We start from the raw sequence: 14,704 nt of genomic DNA, 5'->3' as shown, positions 1-14,704 counted from the left end.
GTGATGGTTCTATTTTAGTTGTTTTGTTGTTCTTCGTAGAGTTATCACCTACCCTCTTTTCTGTCTACCCAGCCCCCAAGCTCCCCTCCCCAAGCCTCCATTGCGCATGCGTCCTCATCCTTTTTTTCTCTCTCTCTTTCTCCCCCCCTCCCCCCTCCGATGCCAGTCGGCTGTCCCCGGCCCTGGCGGCGGAAGAGATGGAGCAACGTCACCAGCGCCCGGCCCCTTAAGACGCTGCTGGCTGGAGCCGCCTCCCTCCCTGCAACCCGCAGCGGGGATGGAGTAGAGGGAGACCCGTCGACCTGCCCGCGGAGATCAGCGATGGAGTTAAACCAATCTTTGTCCATCCATCTGGAAGCTGAGAAGCCTTTGAGGCGCTATGGGGCGGTGGAGGAGACGGCGTGGAAAGCGGAGGGACTGGGGAGAAGTGAGTAATCGGGCGGGGGGTGGGACAGTTGGGGATCCGTGCGCTGGAGCGGGTGGTTGCGGGAGTGCGGGGTTGGTAGGGAGCGGACCGAGGGAAGCGCCCCCGCAGCGGGGCTTTCAGCGCTGCGCTGCGCCGCGACGCTCTCTCCTTCGAACAAAAGCCTCCGGGTTGGGCTTCACCGGGAGGCTCGGGAATCTCTAGGCAGCTGAGCCGGGAGCCTGGGGTGGACTCGGGAGTCCCGGATCCAAGCTCGCAGCCGGTCTTGGAAAGTAGGGTCTTTCCCGCAGCCGAGGGAGGAGGGTCTTTTCTCCACCCGGGATGCACTAGGACGCTGGAGCCTTTGGACCATCCTGGAAAGCGCCCACGTCTCTGGAGAGGGGGGAGTGTCCGCTGGGTTTCTGCTTTTGCTTCTCCCCTGGCGTGAGGTTCAGGGCACACCTGAAATTCCCAGCGTTTCTTCCCCTGCCTTCTCCAGGGTCGTGAGTGGGAGGGAAAGGGTTAGGGGAAGGTTAACCCTGTGCATGCCCTTCTTTCTCTCCTGACTCAAAGTCTCTGGTTTGGGTACAATCCTAGAAGGCAGTTCTGAAATGGACAGACTGTATTTGCTACTTCTCTCTACGGTATTTTGGGGTCAACAACATTAACAAATAAACTAAGGATTTTTCGTTTTTAATGAATAGGATGCAGTAGTTGAAACTCCTGCTCTCAAAGTATAGAGGCAGCTTCAGGGGTCCCAGCGTCACCAGCCCTCCCTGCAAACCCCGGGCGCTTAGCAGTCCCCTGCCCTTGCACTGCTTGCTTTAGCTCTGTACCTCCATCCGGGCTGGGAAGGGCCGTCTCGCCCTTCACAAGGACCCTCAGCTTCCTGCCTTGGCACTGAGCTATGTTGGACCGAAGTATTGTGAATATGCTCTTTTCCTGTCTTCACCTGGTAGAAGATTGTGTGTGTGTGTGTGTGTGTGTGCTTTCTCCATACCTGTAATTACAAATTAAGAAGATCTTTTTAGAATGGCTCAACTGTACTCTGGTTTTCATGGGTTCAAGTAGAAATCACAGTCAAATGTCTTAGTTCTGCACCTGGAAACCAGAGTGTGTCCAGCCTCTCTCCTTTTCTTTTCTTTCTCCTTTTAAAATATGGGTCCTTCCTCCCCTTTGATCCTTTCAAAACCCTTTGGCTTTGGTACTTTAACATGACACCAGGGCTGAGGGTCTCTGGTCTTCCTGCAAGCTCAAAATAATACCCACAATGGCTGCCTTTTGTTAATAGATTGCCATGTATTAGGTCTTGCCTATGCTAAGAACTTTAAATGCATCCTCTCATTCAATCCCTGGAACAGCCTCCTTGAGGGGAATATTATGACTTACGATTCCCCTTACATAGATGGAAAAATTGGGGCTTGCTAGGTGATGTGATTTAAGTGGCAGAGTCAGGATTTGAACTCAGGTTTGTTGGGCCCCTGAGCCCCTCTCTGCTTTTAACCTGAAGGTGTATTGCTTTCACATTTTCAGGAAGCTTTCTAAGTCTGTTGAGAGTCCCAGAACACATTCAGTGATTTTAAGTATGTGGCAGCCTGTTGGTCTCTGGAGTTCACGGTGGCCTTGAAAGACTACTGGGTCTGTGCAGAATAGAAGCCCTGGGTTTGAATCCTGGCTCTGCCCCCTTGCTGGCATGTGACTGAATTTATAACTAGTCACATTTTTTTAAGCCTCACTCTGCCTCTGTTCTCTGAAACGGAGATGATAATAATACATACCTTATGGCTTAATTGTGAACATTCAATAAGATGATGTAGGTAGAGCTCAAGGTAAGTGCTGAATATATTGGCTGCTTCCATTATTTTATTACTACATCTGTAGAAAGAACCTGCTTTTATCCTTTGCAAAGAATTACATAAATCAACACTCTGGACTAAAGCTGCAATGTTGGCCAGGTCCCTAATAATTCTCTTATTTTTTTTATGTTCTCACCATTTTATTAGGAAAAATTTCAAGCATACAGAAAAATTGCAGTGAAAACCTGATTTATAGCATTTTTGCTCCTGAAATTTTTGTACTTCTAAGTCTTAGGCTGCAAACTGTTAAAAGCTTGGCGGAAAGGCTTTCTTATCCTCTCTCTTCCAAACCAACAAAGATTCTGACTCTTGCTTCCCATTCAGATGCAAGACCACAGTTTCTGATCTGCTTTTGGTGTGGATCCCCAGATCTTTTTTTTCTTTCATTTTTACCTATTCAAATTCTTCTTAAAGCATTGATCCAGAGTTTCACTTTTGAATGTAGACTTTTGATCTCTAGACTCTTGTCTGCAGCCTAACTTTTTTTTTTTTTTTTTTTTTTAATTAAAGTGGCCTTTTTTTTCTTTTTGGACTCTCTCTCAACTCCCAGGGGATCTGTGGATCCATCCCATAACATCTGGGGCCTCCACTTATTTATTAATGAAGTGTGAAAATTAGTACTATTGATTCTGTGGCATAATAATTGTCAAGCCAATGTCTCCAGCAGGAAATGCTGGAGAAAAAGAGAGGCCCATTAAAAAGAAGACACTCTCTGTTTAACTTTTACACATATTTAAATATTTTATGTTAAACACTGAGTAGGTGTTACTTAAAAAGACTTGAAAAGGGGAAAAAGATTGCAAAACTGGTCATTTTCAGTTAAGGTTGTATTAACCGTTCTCTTTAATGTTAGCTAGAGTTTCTAGGTAGAAGATATAAATAGTATAGTAGCTAAGAATGAGAGTTCTGAAATCAGGTGACATGGATTCAAACCAGCTCTAACACTTTGTTGCTTTGTCACCCTGGGAAAATTGCTGAACCGTTCTGTAAGTTAGCTGTCTCATCTATAAAATGGGGATATGTTGGTTTGAACCCTTGGGAACTTGCCAGCTGAAATCTGAAACTGGCCCCATACTCAGAGGGCAAGAAGAGGCCAAAGAAAGAGACAGCCACTCCAGATTGGTAGGTGGCAGGTTTAACAACAAGGGAACTTACATACGAGGCTTGTCTTGGGCGCCACAAGATCTCTGCACCGGCCCGCCAGAATCTCAACAGTTTATATAGAGGCCTTAATGGGGTTCAGTGGTGTAGCCCATCCTGGCGGTCTCAACAACATCCTACTCTCTCAAAGCTGCATCTTTGAACTGGCTCCTAGTGCAAGAAGAATGGGTGGAATATACATTTCCAGGACGGGAGGGGTGAGGAGCCTCCGATTACCCCAGTCCTGCTCAAGAGTCAGCTGGCAGTTCCATCCTCTCAGTGACATCTTCCAACAGGATAGTAAGGACCACTTCAGGCTGTTGGGAGGATTAAATGAGATAATGTATATAATGCATTTAGCTCAGTGCTTGACATACAGTAAGCACTCAATCCATGCTGAATGGTTATCACAATAGGGCAGGGGTCCCCAACCCCGGGCCATGGACCGGTATCAGCCTGTGGCCTGTTAGGAACCAGGCCATACAGCAGGAGGTGAGCAGCGGGCAGGTGAGCGAAGCTTCATCTGTATTTACAGACTCTCCTTATCATTGCACTACCGCCTGAACTCCGCCTCCTGTCAGATCAGCGGCGGCATTAGATTCTCATAGGAGCGCGAACCCTACCGTGAACTGCGCATGCGAGGGATCTAGGTTGCGCGCTCCTTATGAGACTCTAATGCCTGATGATCTGGGGTGGAGCTGAGGCTGTGATGCTAGCGCTGGGGAGCGGCTGCAAATACAGATTATCACTAGCAGAGAGGTTTGACGGCACAGAGACCATAATAAATCAATTGCTTGAAGACTCATATCAAAACCTAATCAGTGAGTGACAAGTGAGAACAAGCTCAGGGCTCCCACTGATGCTGTATTATGGTGGGTTGTATAATTATTTCATTATATATTACAATGTAATAATAATAGAAATAAAGTGCACAGTAAATGTAATGCCCATGAATCATCCTGAAACCATGCCCCCACCCCTGGTCTGTGGAAAAATTGTCTTCCATGAGACCGGTCCCTGGTGCCAAAAAGGTTGGGGGCCACAGCAATAGGACATAAGAGGATGGTGCCCAATAGCATTGGAGGAGATTATTCCATCCTGCTAGTCAGTTTTTCCTTGCGTGCACTTCTTTGTAAATTCCAGGTAATGATTGTGTAGATACCACCTTCTTCCTTATGGGAAGGTGTAGGAAACGGCTTTTGCACCCTTGGAAACCACCTAGTATTTTCTCCTTTGAGAAAGTGTCTAAGGAATTGCTCCAATCCACTTTTTTTTTTTTTTTTTTTTTTGTGGTACGTGGGCCTCTCACTGTTGTGGCCTCTCCCGCAGCGGAGCACAGGCTCTGGATGCGCAGGCTCAGCGGCCATGGCTCACGGGCACAGCTGCTCTGAGGCATGTGGGATCTTCCCGGACTGGGGCACGAACCCGTGTCCCCTGCATCGGCAGGCGGACTCTCAACCACTGCGCCACCAGGGAAGCCCATCTTTTTTTTTTTTTTTTTTAAATACATTTATTTATTTATTTTTGGCTGCGTTGGGTCTTCGTTGCTGTGCACGGGCTTTCTCTAGTTGCGGTGATCAGGGGGCTACTCTTTGTTGTGGTGCACGGGCTTCTCATTGCAGTGGCTTCTCCTTGCGGAGCTCGGGCTCTAGGTGTGCGGGCTTCAGTAGTTGTGGCACGCGGGCTTCAGTAGTTGTGGCTCGCGGGCTCTAGAGCACAGGCTCAGTAGTTGCGGCGCACGGGCTCAGTTGCTCTGTGTCATGTGGGATCTTCCCAGACCAGGGCTCGAACCCGTGTCCCCTGCATTGGCAGGTGGATTCTTAACCACTGCGCCACCAGGAAAGTCCTCCCATCCACTTCTGACAACATTTTTCCACTAGAAGTGAGTAGGTTTTTTGTTTTTTTTTACTCAGTTGGAAAATGCATAGTGACATTTCAGTGTGGTTAGATATATAAAAGTATTGCTTTCAACCAACTGTAATTAATTGGGGAAGACACAAAGACAAGGTGCCTTTTGACAAAGCACAGAGCTTTTTAAAAGCACAGTTGTTGGTGGTCGTGGCTGTTTCTTGAAAGATTTGAGTGTGCCTTAAAGGATGATCAAGATTTTGGACAGGGGAGGTGGGGGATGGTGGCACAGTGGGTAGGAGATGCCAGGAGAGATAACAGCATTGGCAAAAACATAGAGGTGGAAATAAATGTGCTATGAGTAGGAGATTGGAATAAAGTGGAAAGCTCAAATGATAATCTTTCTATAAGCCCAGGAGAGATGACAATTATTTAAAAATCCAAGGGTGTGTGCCGGCTGGCAAACAGATCATTAAACTGGCCAATGTTTCAGGTTTATTAAACAGTGTGGAGACTGAAAAATATGAATTGCCGGCAATCTATATAATAGATACTTGGGAAAGAATTTGTATTACTTTCATCTATTTGATTAAATGTGCTAATTTTATTATTTCAGTTTTATTTTGTTTTCGTCCTATTTCTCTTTTCTTATTCCAGAAGTAGTACATGCACTTTATAAAGAATTCAAATTCATCTGAAATATAAAAATAAAAGGTGAAAAATTACCATAATCTGCTCCCCCTTCCCCATTTATTCATTCAATAAATAGGTATTAACTGCTTTATAAGTGCCAGGCAATGTTCTAGGGGCTCAGACACAGTGTGGAGCAAGACAGGCAAGGTTCCTGCCTGCATGGAGCTTCTATTCAAGGGGAAAGCAGGAAATGGGCTGGGAGTGAAGGTGACAGACAATACATAAGCAAATAAATAATGTCGTTCAGATGATGATGTGTTACATGGGAATTAATAGGGGAGGGATATTTCCCGTCCAGTGGTCAGGAAATGCTTTCCTAAGGAGGTGACATTTTGCCATGTAAATGTCAAGGATCCAAGAAGCAAATGCAAAGGCCCTTGGTATGTTAGAGGAAGAGACAGAAGGCCAGGGTGGCTGGAACCAGGAGGGTCAGGGTAGAGAGAGGAGATAAGTCAGCAAGGAGCCAGACTGGGTAGGACCTTGTAGGTTGTGATTAAAAAAAAGAAAGTACAGATTTTATTCTTGTTGTAGGAGAAGCTGCTGCTGATTGTCCAGCTTAACTAACATGAGCTGGTTTTTGTTTTTAAAAGGTCACATCGGCTAATAGATGGAGAATCAGACCATGGGGCAAGTGGTGATTGATGTAATCACTGTTCTCTGTAGTCCCAGGGTCCTTCCTAATCAATCCCATTTTGGATAAGTGGTAGGAATTTCCTTAGTGTGAAAGGAGTGACAAGGGTAAAGGCAACATGGACCACCTTTTGGGAGACTGAGCATCGGGTTAAGGTTTAGGAGGTGTGCTAGTCTCTGCAGTCTCCCTGGAGAGGCAGGTGACTGTGTAACTTTATTGCAGGAACCATAATAGCAGGAAGGCAAAGATGATGAATGTGATACTGTCTAGTATGTACTTTGAACAAAACCAATTATTTACATAGCTCTGTTTATTCGGTATTTTAAGTTTCATTTTTGCAAGCGTTTCCTTCTTATATGTCCATTGAAGGAAAAATCAGTTATGCCTATTCTTGGTCTCTGATTAATTATTAAACACTTATTAATAATAATAGTAGTTAGTGAGCCTTAGCTATGAACTCGAGCTTATTAAATTCTAACAACTCTGTTAGGTCAGCAGATAGTTATTCCCCTTTCATAGATGGGGACACTGAGGCTTAAGGAGGTTAAGAAAGCTGAAGGCCACGAAGGTAGTGAATAGTAGAGCTCGAGCCTGATTCTAGCTCTCTTTGACTCTAAATATTCCTAGTCAGTGTCTGTTATTTGTGGCACCGCGCTAGATGTTGCAGAGATTAGAGATGAAATAAGACACAGCCTCTACTCTGAAGAAGCTTACAGATTTGGGGAAGGGGAGCACAGATGTGAAGACCATCATGATTTATATTATAAACCGGTATAAACAGTATGAAATAGATGCTAAATGAAGGTACAAGTGGGAAACGAGCAGAAGAAGAGATTGGCTCTTCCTGGGGGCTCCAGCATGACAGTAGGAGGAGTGTTTGCACTGGACCTGAAGGCTGAACAGGGTTTCAGTGGGTGAAGAGAGGGGAGAAGGGCATTTCAGGTGAGCTGCCAGCCTCAGGCAAGGAGGTGGAGATCCCAGAGGCCATGCACCACTTTTTTTTTTTTTTTTTCTGTTTCTTTCCCCTTGGAAAGAAACCTTGGGGTCTGTTTCACTCATGTGAATCATCTGTTACCTGGATGATCCTGAGGGCTGGAGATAAGCACAGGTGGAGGCTCTTTTAGTGTAGCTCTTCAGAACATCACTCACAAAGCTCCCCCAAGGATGCTTACCATACAATCCACTCATTCCCTAACTATTCACTTACCCAATGGGCTTGAGCCCCTACTATGCGTTAGCTAATGAAGAAGACCCAGACTTCACCGTTAAGGAGTTCGCTGGCTGGCTGTGTTCCAGTCCTCCCTCTGCTGCTTCCCAACACGGTGATCTTGGGCAAGTTCCCTAACTTCCCTGGACCCCACTCTCTTCATCTGTGAAATGGGAATGTACTTAATACCACGGAACTGTACACTTAGAAATGGTTAAGATGGGAATTCCCTGGCGGTCCATTGGTTAGGACTCAGTGCTCTCATTGCCAGGTGCCCAGGTTCGATCTCTGTTTGGGAAACTAAGATCCCACAAGCCGTGTGGCACACCCCCCAAAATTAAATAAATAAATAAATAAAGGTATAATTTATATAATATAATAACAAATATATTGTAGGTCCAAGTGGTCACACCGAGGGATGGTTCTGGGGTCTGGAAGAGAAAAGGACTCTTGAAGTAGGCTGAAAAGGTGAACAATATTTCATCATTGACTGAGGGGAACAGCATTCCAGGCAGAGGGAATGGCACATGTGCACATTTTACCCAGGAACTACAGCTGGATCAGTCATGCTTGCTAGGCTTTTAAAGAGTGAGGGAGACAAGACAGGCAGGAGGTGAGTGCATTTTGGAGTCCAGATAAGTTCATAGGAGGCTAGACAGGAGAAGGCTCAGCTCCACATTTCCTGCAGGGTCCACGTGGGGTGACCAAGGACCAGACCGCTAGAATTAAGTTTGGGGATTTTTGTTTGTTTGAATGAATCAGAGTCTGACTTACTGATAATTATTTTTTAGTTAAAATGCCTTGACATTAAAGGAGCAAAACTAGTGATTTTAAGAGAAGTAGAAGAGAATGATGGTAAGAAATATCATACACTGAACACTTACTATGTGCCTGCTCCAAGCACGTGTTTACATACATACGGTAATTTACTCCTTCCAACACACCCTATGATGTGAGGTGCAGTGGAGCCATTTATTGCTCTATTTTACAGATGAGGAAACTGAGGCTCAAAGAGATTAAGCAACTTGCCCGATGCCAGTCTGCTAGTAAGTGGCAGAGCTGGAACTTGAACCCAGCACAGGTGACTTCATCCTACTGCCTTTCTTATTTCCTGGGATTAGTAAAACCACTCTTAATACAGATACAGATAAAGTCAGTTAGACGCTTCTCTGGGTTTCTTAGAACTGATTCTGTTCTCTGGCTCATTAATTTCCTTTTCCATTACAAACACATCCCTTGTAAACTTGAGGACTACGTCTCACTGCTTCAGAGTGCCTTCGGGGTAAAGCTGCGGTGGGAGCTTAAAGACATTTACAGAAATGAAGCAGAAGAATTTTCCTGTTTTGAAGACTTGTAGCTTCCCAGAGAGAGGCCTCCCTGGGGGTGACCAAGAAAGATTTCATGGACAGTCTAGTGTTTGAGAGTGGGAATTCTGCCTACATTTGAATCATGACTTTAACACTTATTTAGCTCTGTGACCTTGGGCTAGTTACTTAACCTCTCTGAATTTCGTCTTCTCAGCTATACATAGCTTTTTTTGTTGTTGTTGTTGGGGCTGCACTGTGCAGCATACGGCATCTTAGTTCCCCAGCCAGGGATTGAACCTGCATTGGGAGCGTAGAGTCTTAACAACTGGACCGCCAGGGAAGTCCCTCGTCTTCTCATCTATAAAATGGAGATAGTAAGAAGACCTGCCTCATAGGGTAATGAGGAAGATTCAATGAGATAATGTGGAAAGCCCTTGCAGAGAATGTGGAAAGCCACAGTCTCCCTAAATGATGGTGATGGTGTTGATGCTGCTGCTGCTGACAGAACAGGACATAAAGTGGACCTTAACTGGGTAGTATTTAAACAATTGGAAAGAAGGAAAAGAGGAAAGTTAAAGTGGGTGGTCTGGCCTCAGGAAAAGAGTGGAGGTGATGATGTGTAAGGAGATTGTTGGAGGCATGCGTGAACTTGGCTGCACTGGTGGATTGGGGAAGTCCAAGGTTGATTGATCAGGGCCCCTAGACTTGAGCAGATTAAAAATGACAGGCTGCATGGAGCCACTGCAGGACAAGGGGCAGAGGTAAAGAAAGTAGCATCTTAGGAAGACTTGTCTGGCAGTGGTTGCAGACGGGATGGAAGGGCAGGGACTCTGGGGCAGTGGAAGACCAACCAGGCGTGTTTTGGAATCATCTGATCGTGAGTTCACAGGGACTGGAGTCTAAAGCAGTGGCAGTGGGTTGGGAGGAAGGGACTAACCAGACAGACCTCTGGAAGGGAAAAAACATTGGTGGTTGATTACAGAGAGGAAAGAAAGAGGGTCTTCTAAGCATAGGCAATGTAATAGGTGGGAAATAACTGTTGTTAGCCTGAGGTCTTAGGAATTTAAATACATCAGCACCAGTGCTGCTTATTCTCACTTTCAGTAGGGTTTAAAGAGGTGCATGGATTATGGGTGTCGGGAGAAGTAATAGTTATGGCCTCTTACCTTTATAGCACTTTCCAATTTATCCTTTTCCTGTGTTTTCTAATTTACTCTTTACAAAAAAGGGCAAAGGGCAGAAGTCGTCATGGCCCTTTGTAAGTGGGGACACAGGTTAAGGACTCACCCTAGGGAAGGGGTACAGCCAGTATGGACTGAGCAAGGACACAACAGCCCAGGCTGTTTGCACTAGACTAGGGTTTCCAGGGACATATTTATTTGGATAAATCACGAACAACAACTGCATTACAAGATGGTGACAAGTATGTCTAGATTTCATAAAATGCAAATTGGAAAATAAGTATAATGCATGACACTAATTATTCAGTTCATTTAAAATTCCCAAACAGGTAAGTCATTCATTCATGTATTTGTCCATTTATCCATTCATTTCCTCATCCATTGAATACATATTTAATGATAGCCTCTTATATGCCAGATATTGTGCTAAGCTCTTGAGAGTACAGTAGCCCTTTGAGTAGGACATCTATAGTCCCTGCCTTCAGGTGACTTAAGGTCTTTTGGAAAAAATAGAACTACCATATGATCCAGCAATCTCACTTCTGGGAATATATCTGAAGGAAATGGAAACAGGATATCAAAGAGCCCTCTATACCCCCATGCTCACTGCAGCATTATTCACAATAGCCAAGACATGGAAACCACCTAAGTGTCCATCAGCCGATGAATGGATAAAAAAGATGTGCTGTATATATACAATGGAATATTATTCAGCCATGAGAAAGAAGGAAATCCTACCATTTGTGACAAAAGGGATGGAACTTGAAGGCATTTTGCTAAGTGACATAAGTTAGAGAGAGAAAGACAAATAGTGCATGATATCACATATGGGGAATCTAAAAAAAAAAAATCAGTCTCATAGAAACAGAGAGTAGAAAAGTTGTTGCCAGGGGCTGGGGGAGGGGGGAAATGGGAAGAGGTTGGTAAAAGGGTACTTACCAGCTTTCAGGTATAAGGTGAAGGAGGTCTGATAAGAACTTGCTGTATAGCACAGGGAACTCTACTCAATACTCTGTAATGGCCTATATGGGAAAAGAATCTTAAAAAAAAAAAAGAGTGGATCTATGTATATGTTTAACTGATTCACTTTTCTGTACCCCTGAAACAAACACAACATTGTAAATCAACTATACTCCAATAAAAATGTTTTTAAAAGATGAAGGAGGTCTGAGGATCTAGTATAAAACATGATGACTATAGTTGATAATACTGAATTACATCATTGAAATTTGCTAAGAGAGTAGAACTTAAATGTCCTCACCAAAAAAATAAACAAATACATAAACGTGTGGTGATAGATGTTTTAACTAACTACACGGTGAGAATCTTTTCACAATGTTTACCTATATCAAATCACCACAGTGTACACTTTAAATATCACACTTTTGTCAATTATACCTCAGTAAAGTTGAGCAAACTTCTTTGGGAACAGTCCCTGTTTCCAGTGATGCAAAACCAAAGGACCAAGAGATATTGCTGTGTCTCCCAGTCCTTCAGAAACAGGATTCAGTCAGCTTGCTGACCCGATGCCCTCATAGCTAAATGTTTTCAAGAGATTAATTCAGTTGTTTGGCCACAGGTGTGTTTTTGCAGGCCCTCGAGAAAGTGAGTCCTAATAGGGTCAAACCAAGTTTTCTGGGCTAACCTGGAGTGCAAGTACTTGATTCTGTTTTCTTGCGAGTGCCCTGACCACAGAAACTCTGCGTGTCACATTCACTGCTGAGTGCTGAATGCTCGGCGTCTATCACATCACCCAGCACTCAGGAGCCTCACATTCAAAAAAATCACCAGTTGCCGAATTGGGCAACTGTTAATCCGCAAAGACTGAGATGCAAATGATTTGACTGTGTTTTGCAAACCTTCAAAATCATCAAACTAAAAAGAAATAAAGTTAGCCAGAGTCTTGGTCGAAATCACCTGCCCATCTATCTCCTGCTTTAGAAAGTTTGTTCCTGCTCCTGTGGGTAGATGAGCCTTCTTGCTTTCCTGCTTTGAGGGAAGGAAAGATGCAAGATTTTCAGATCAGGTACAAAACAACAGGAATAGATACTATTATTGTGAACTGGTAGTGCACCATGAATGCTATGATGGGTGTAGGCTGGGCAAGGTGCTTGACATATATACCATATCTCCTTGATTCTTAGATGTCAGCAAATGTGGGATGCACCATTCATAGTCAATCACATCTTTTTGGAACAACAAGAACAAAAAACAGCACGGCAGCATTAAATGTACTGGTCCATTAAAAGTCCTTTTAATTTCATGCGGAGAGCAGAGTCATCTTAGACACTGCTGGTGAAATTGTTGAGTGTTCCAGCCTTTGGGGAAAGCGGTCAGATAACATCTATTAAAGTTTAAAATACTCATATGCTTTGACCCAGCAGTCTGACTCTGGGACTCTACCCAACAGAAATAGAAGCACCAGTATACAAGGGAGTATGTGCAAAAAACAGAAAACTGAAACACTGAACACGGTGAAGGCGCAAGAGTAGAAGAATGGTTGAGTAAACTATTGTTCATCTACTGTGAAATGTAGAGAGCTGTTACAAAGGAATAAATTAGAGTAGTAATAGTTGTCGTAGAGGTATTATTGAGGGAGAAAAATGAGATCAAGGAAAATGTATATAACAGGATCTCATTTTTATAAAACAAAATGTCTCTCTCTGTATATAGCACATATAATATATATGCATCCATGGATATGTGTGCGTGTTTGTATGTGTGTGATTTTATTAGTATGGAGAAAAACGTGGAAAATGCATAACAAGTTGTTGCTATGGGCTACCTGGGGGAAGGTGGGGAGTGAGGCGGGGAGACGGGGCTGATGTGAGGGCCAGAGTGAGGTGGGGGCAATGGAGAGTCAAGCAAAAAAGAAAATTAAAAGGAAAACTTCACTAAAAAAATCTACTTAATAATATTATCACATGTATACATTTATGTTAAATTATGCATTTGTGGGATGGGGAAGGGGCATCCTAACTTCAGAAATGCTAAAATGTGGGAGAAGAAAGTGGTCTCAAAATTGAGGAGATACAGTTTTATCTGATTTACTCCTCTTTACCACCATATAAGATAAAGCATTGTGTGTGTGTGTGTGTGTGTATTAATATATATATGGAAATCCAGGAACAGAGAGATGAAAATCTTGCCCCATTAATCAATGGAGAAAGGATTTGAATCTAGGGCCATCAAAAAGTCCATAACTTCCCCTTTAGTTACTTGTAAACTTCCAACTATATTACCAACTATATTAAATTCCATTGGCTTTCCATATTTTTAAAGGGAAAGGCCCCTGAAATACTGTGTGGAAACCAATTTTAAAGATTCTGGGTTGTCACCATGCTGACCCTTCCCACTTAGATCTTCTCCTATTGCAGTTCCCACGTGCCAGATTTCTTTTTTTTTAATTTCATTAATAATTTTATTTTTGGCTGCGTTGGGTCTTCGTTGTTGTGCATGGGCTTTCTCTAGTTGCAGCAGTGGGGCTACTCTTCATTGCAGTGCGTGGGCTTCTCATTACGGTGGTTTCTCTTGTTGCGGAGCACAGGCTCTAGGCGTGCAGGCTTCAGTAGTTGTGGCACTCAGGCTCAGTAGTTGTGGCTCACGGGCTCTAGAGTTCAGGTTCAGTAGTTGTGACGCAAGGGCTTAGTTTCTCCGTGCCATGTGGGATCTTCCCGGACCAGGGCTCAAACCCATGTCCCTTGCATTGGCAGGCAGATTCTTAACCACTGCACCACCAGGGAAGTCCGTCCACATGCCAGCTTTCTCCTGGTGATCCCAGGGCAGAAAAAAGAAACAACTCCTTCCATTATCCTGGTCCCAGAGATAAATTTGGGAAATAGACAATAATGAGCAGAGGAAGGGGCAAACTAGTCTTTCCTTACTTCGTGTTTTTCTTCCTGTGTTTATACCCCTCTGTCTTGGTCCATTCGGGCTGCTGTGACAGAAGACCACAGACTGGGGGGCTTTCAAACAACAGCAATTTCACTCTCACAGTTCTGGAGGCTGAGAAGTCCAAGATTAAGACACTGGCAAATCCAGTGCCTGGTAGGGGCTTCCTGGTTCATAGATGACTGTCTTTTTGCTGTGTTCTCATGTGGAGGAAGGGGGTAGGGGGACTCTCTGGGGTCTCTGTTATAAGGGCACTAATTCCACTCATGATGGCTTCACCCTCATGACCTAATCACCTCCCGAAGGCCGCACCTCCTAATACCATCACATGGGGGATTAGATTTTAATATATGAATTGGGGCGGTACATAAACATTCAGTCTATAGCACCCTCCTCAGTCCAGGAGGGAATTAAGACAGCTGAAAGCTGGAAATCTGTCCAGGCCCTACTCCAGGGATGAAATGCAGGTGGCTCTTAAAAGTGGCTATCATTGTGACAAGGAACAAAAGTGCTTAAATTATTTCCATTTTGGTTCCATTTGGTTCTT

General features: G+C 44.1%; 1 protein-coding gene across 3 annotated transcripts in view; it reads left to right on the top strand.

Moving 5' to 3' along the window:
- Positions 1-224: 224 nt before the first annotated feature.
- The window catches only part of BMERB1 (bMERB domain containing 1), a 133,829-nt gene continuing 119,349 nt past the window's right edge, over positions 225-14,704 (top strand). For all 3 annotated transcript variants that reach the window (XM_081256355.1, XM_081256357.1, XM_081256356.1), the window contains exon 1: positions 225-427. In XM_081256355.1, coding sequence (XP_081112481.1) covers positions 322-427 — 106 coding nt within the window. In that variant the 5' untranslated portion in view covers positions 225-321. The remainder of the gene's footprint in view (positions 428-14,704) is intronic.

This window comes from Mesoplodon bidens (genome assembly GCF_964165515.1).
Source record: "Mesoplodon bidens genome assembly, chromosome: 15".
Taxonomy (NCBI): Eukaryota; Metazoa; Chordata; class Mammalia; order Artiodactyla; family Ziphiidae; genus Mesoplodon; species Mesoplodon bidens.
This window is presented reverse-complemented; position numbering and strand designations above follow the sequence as displayed.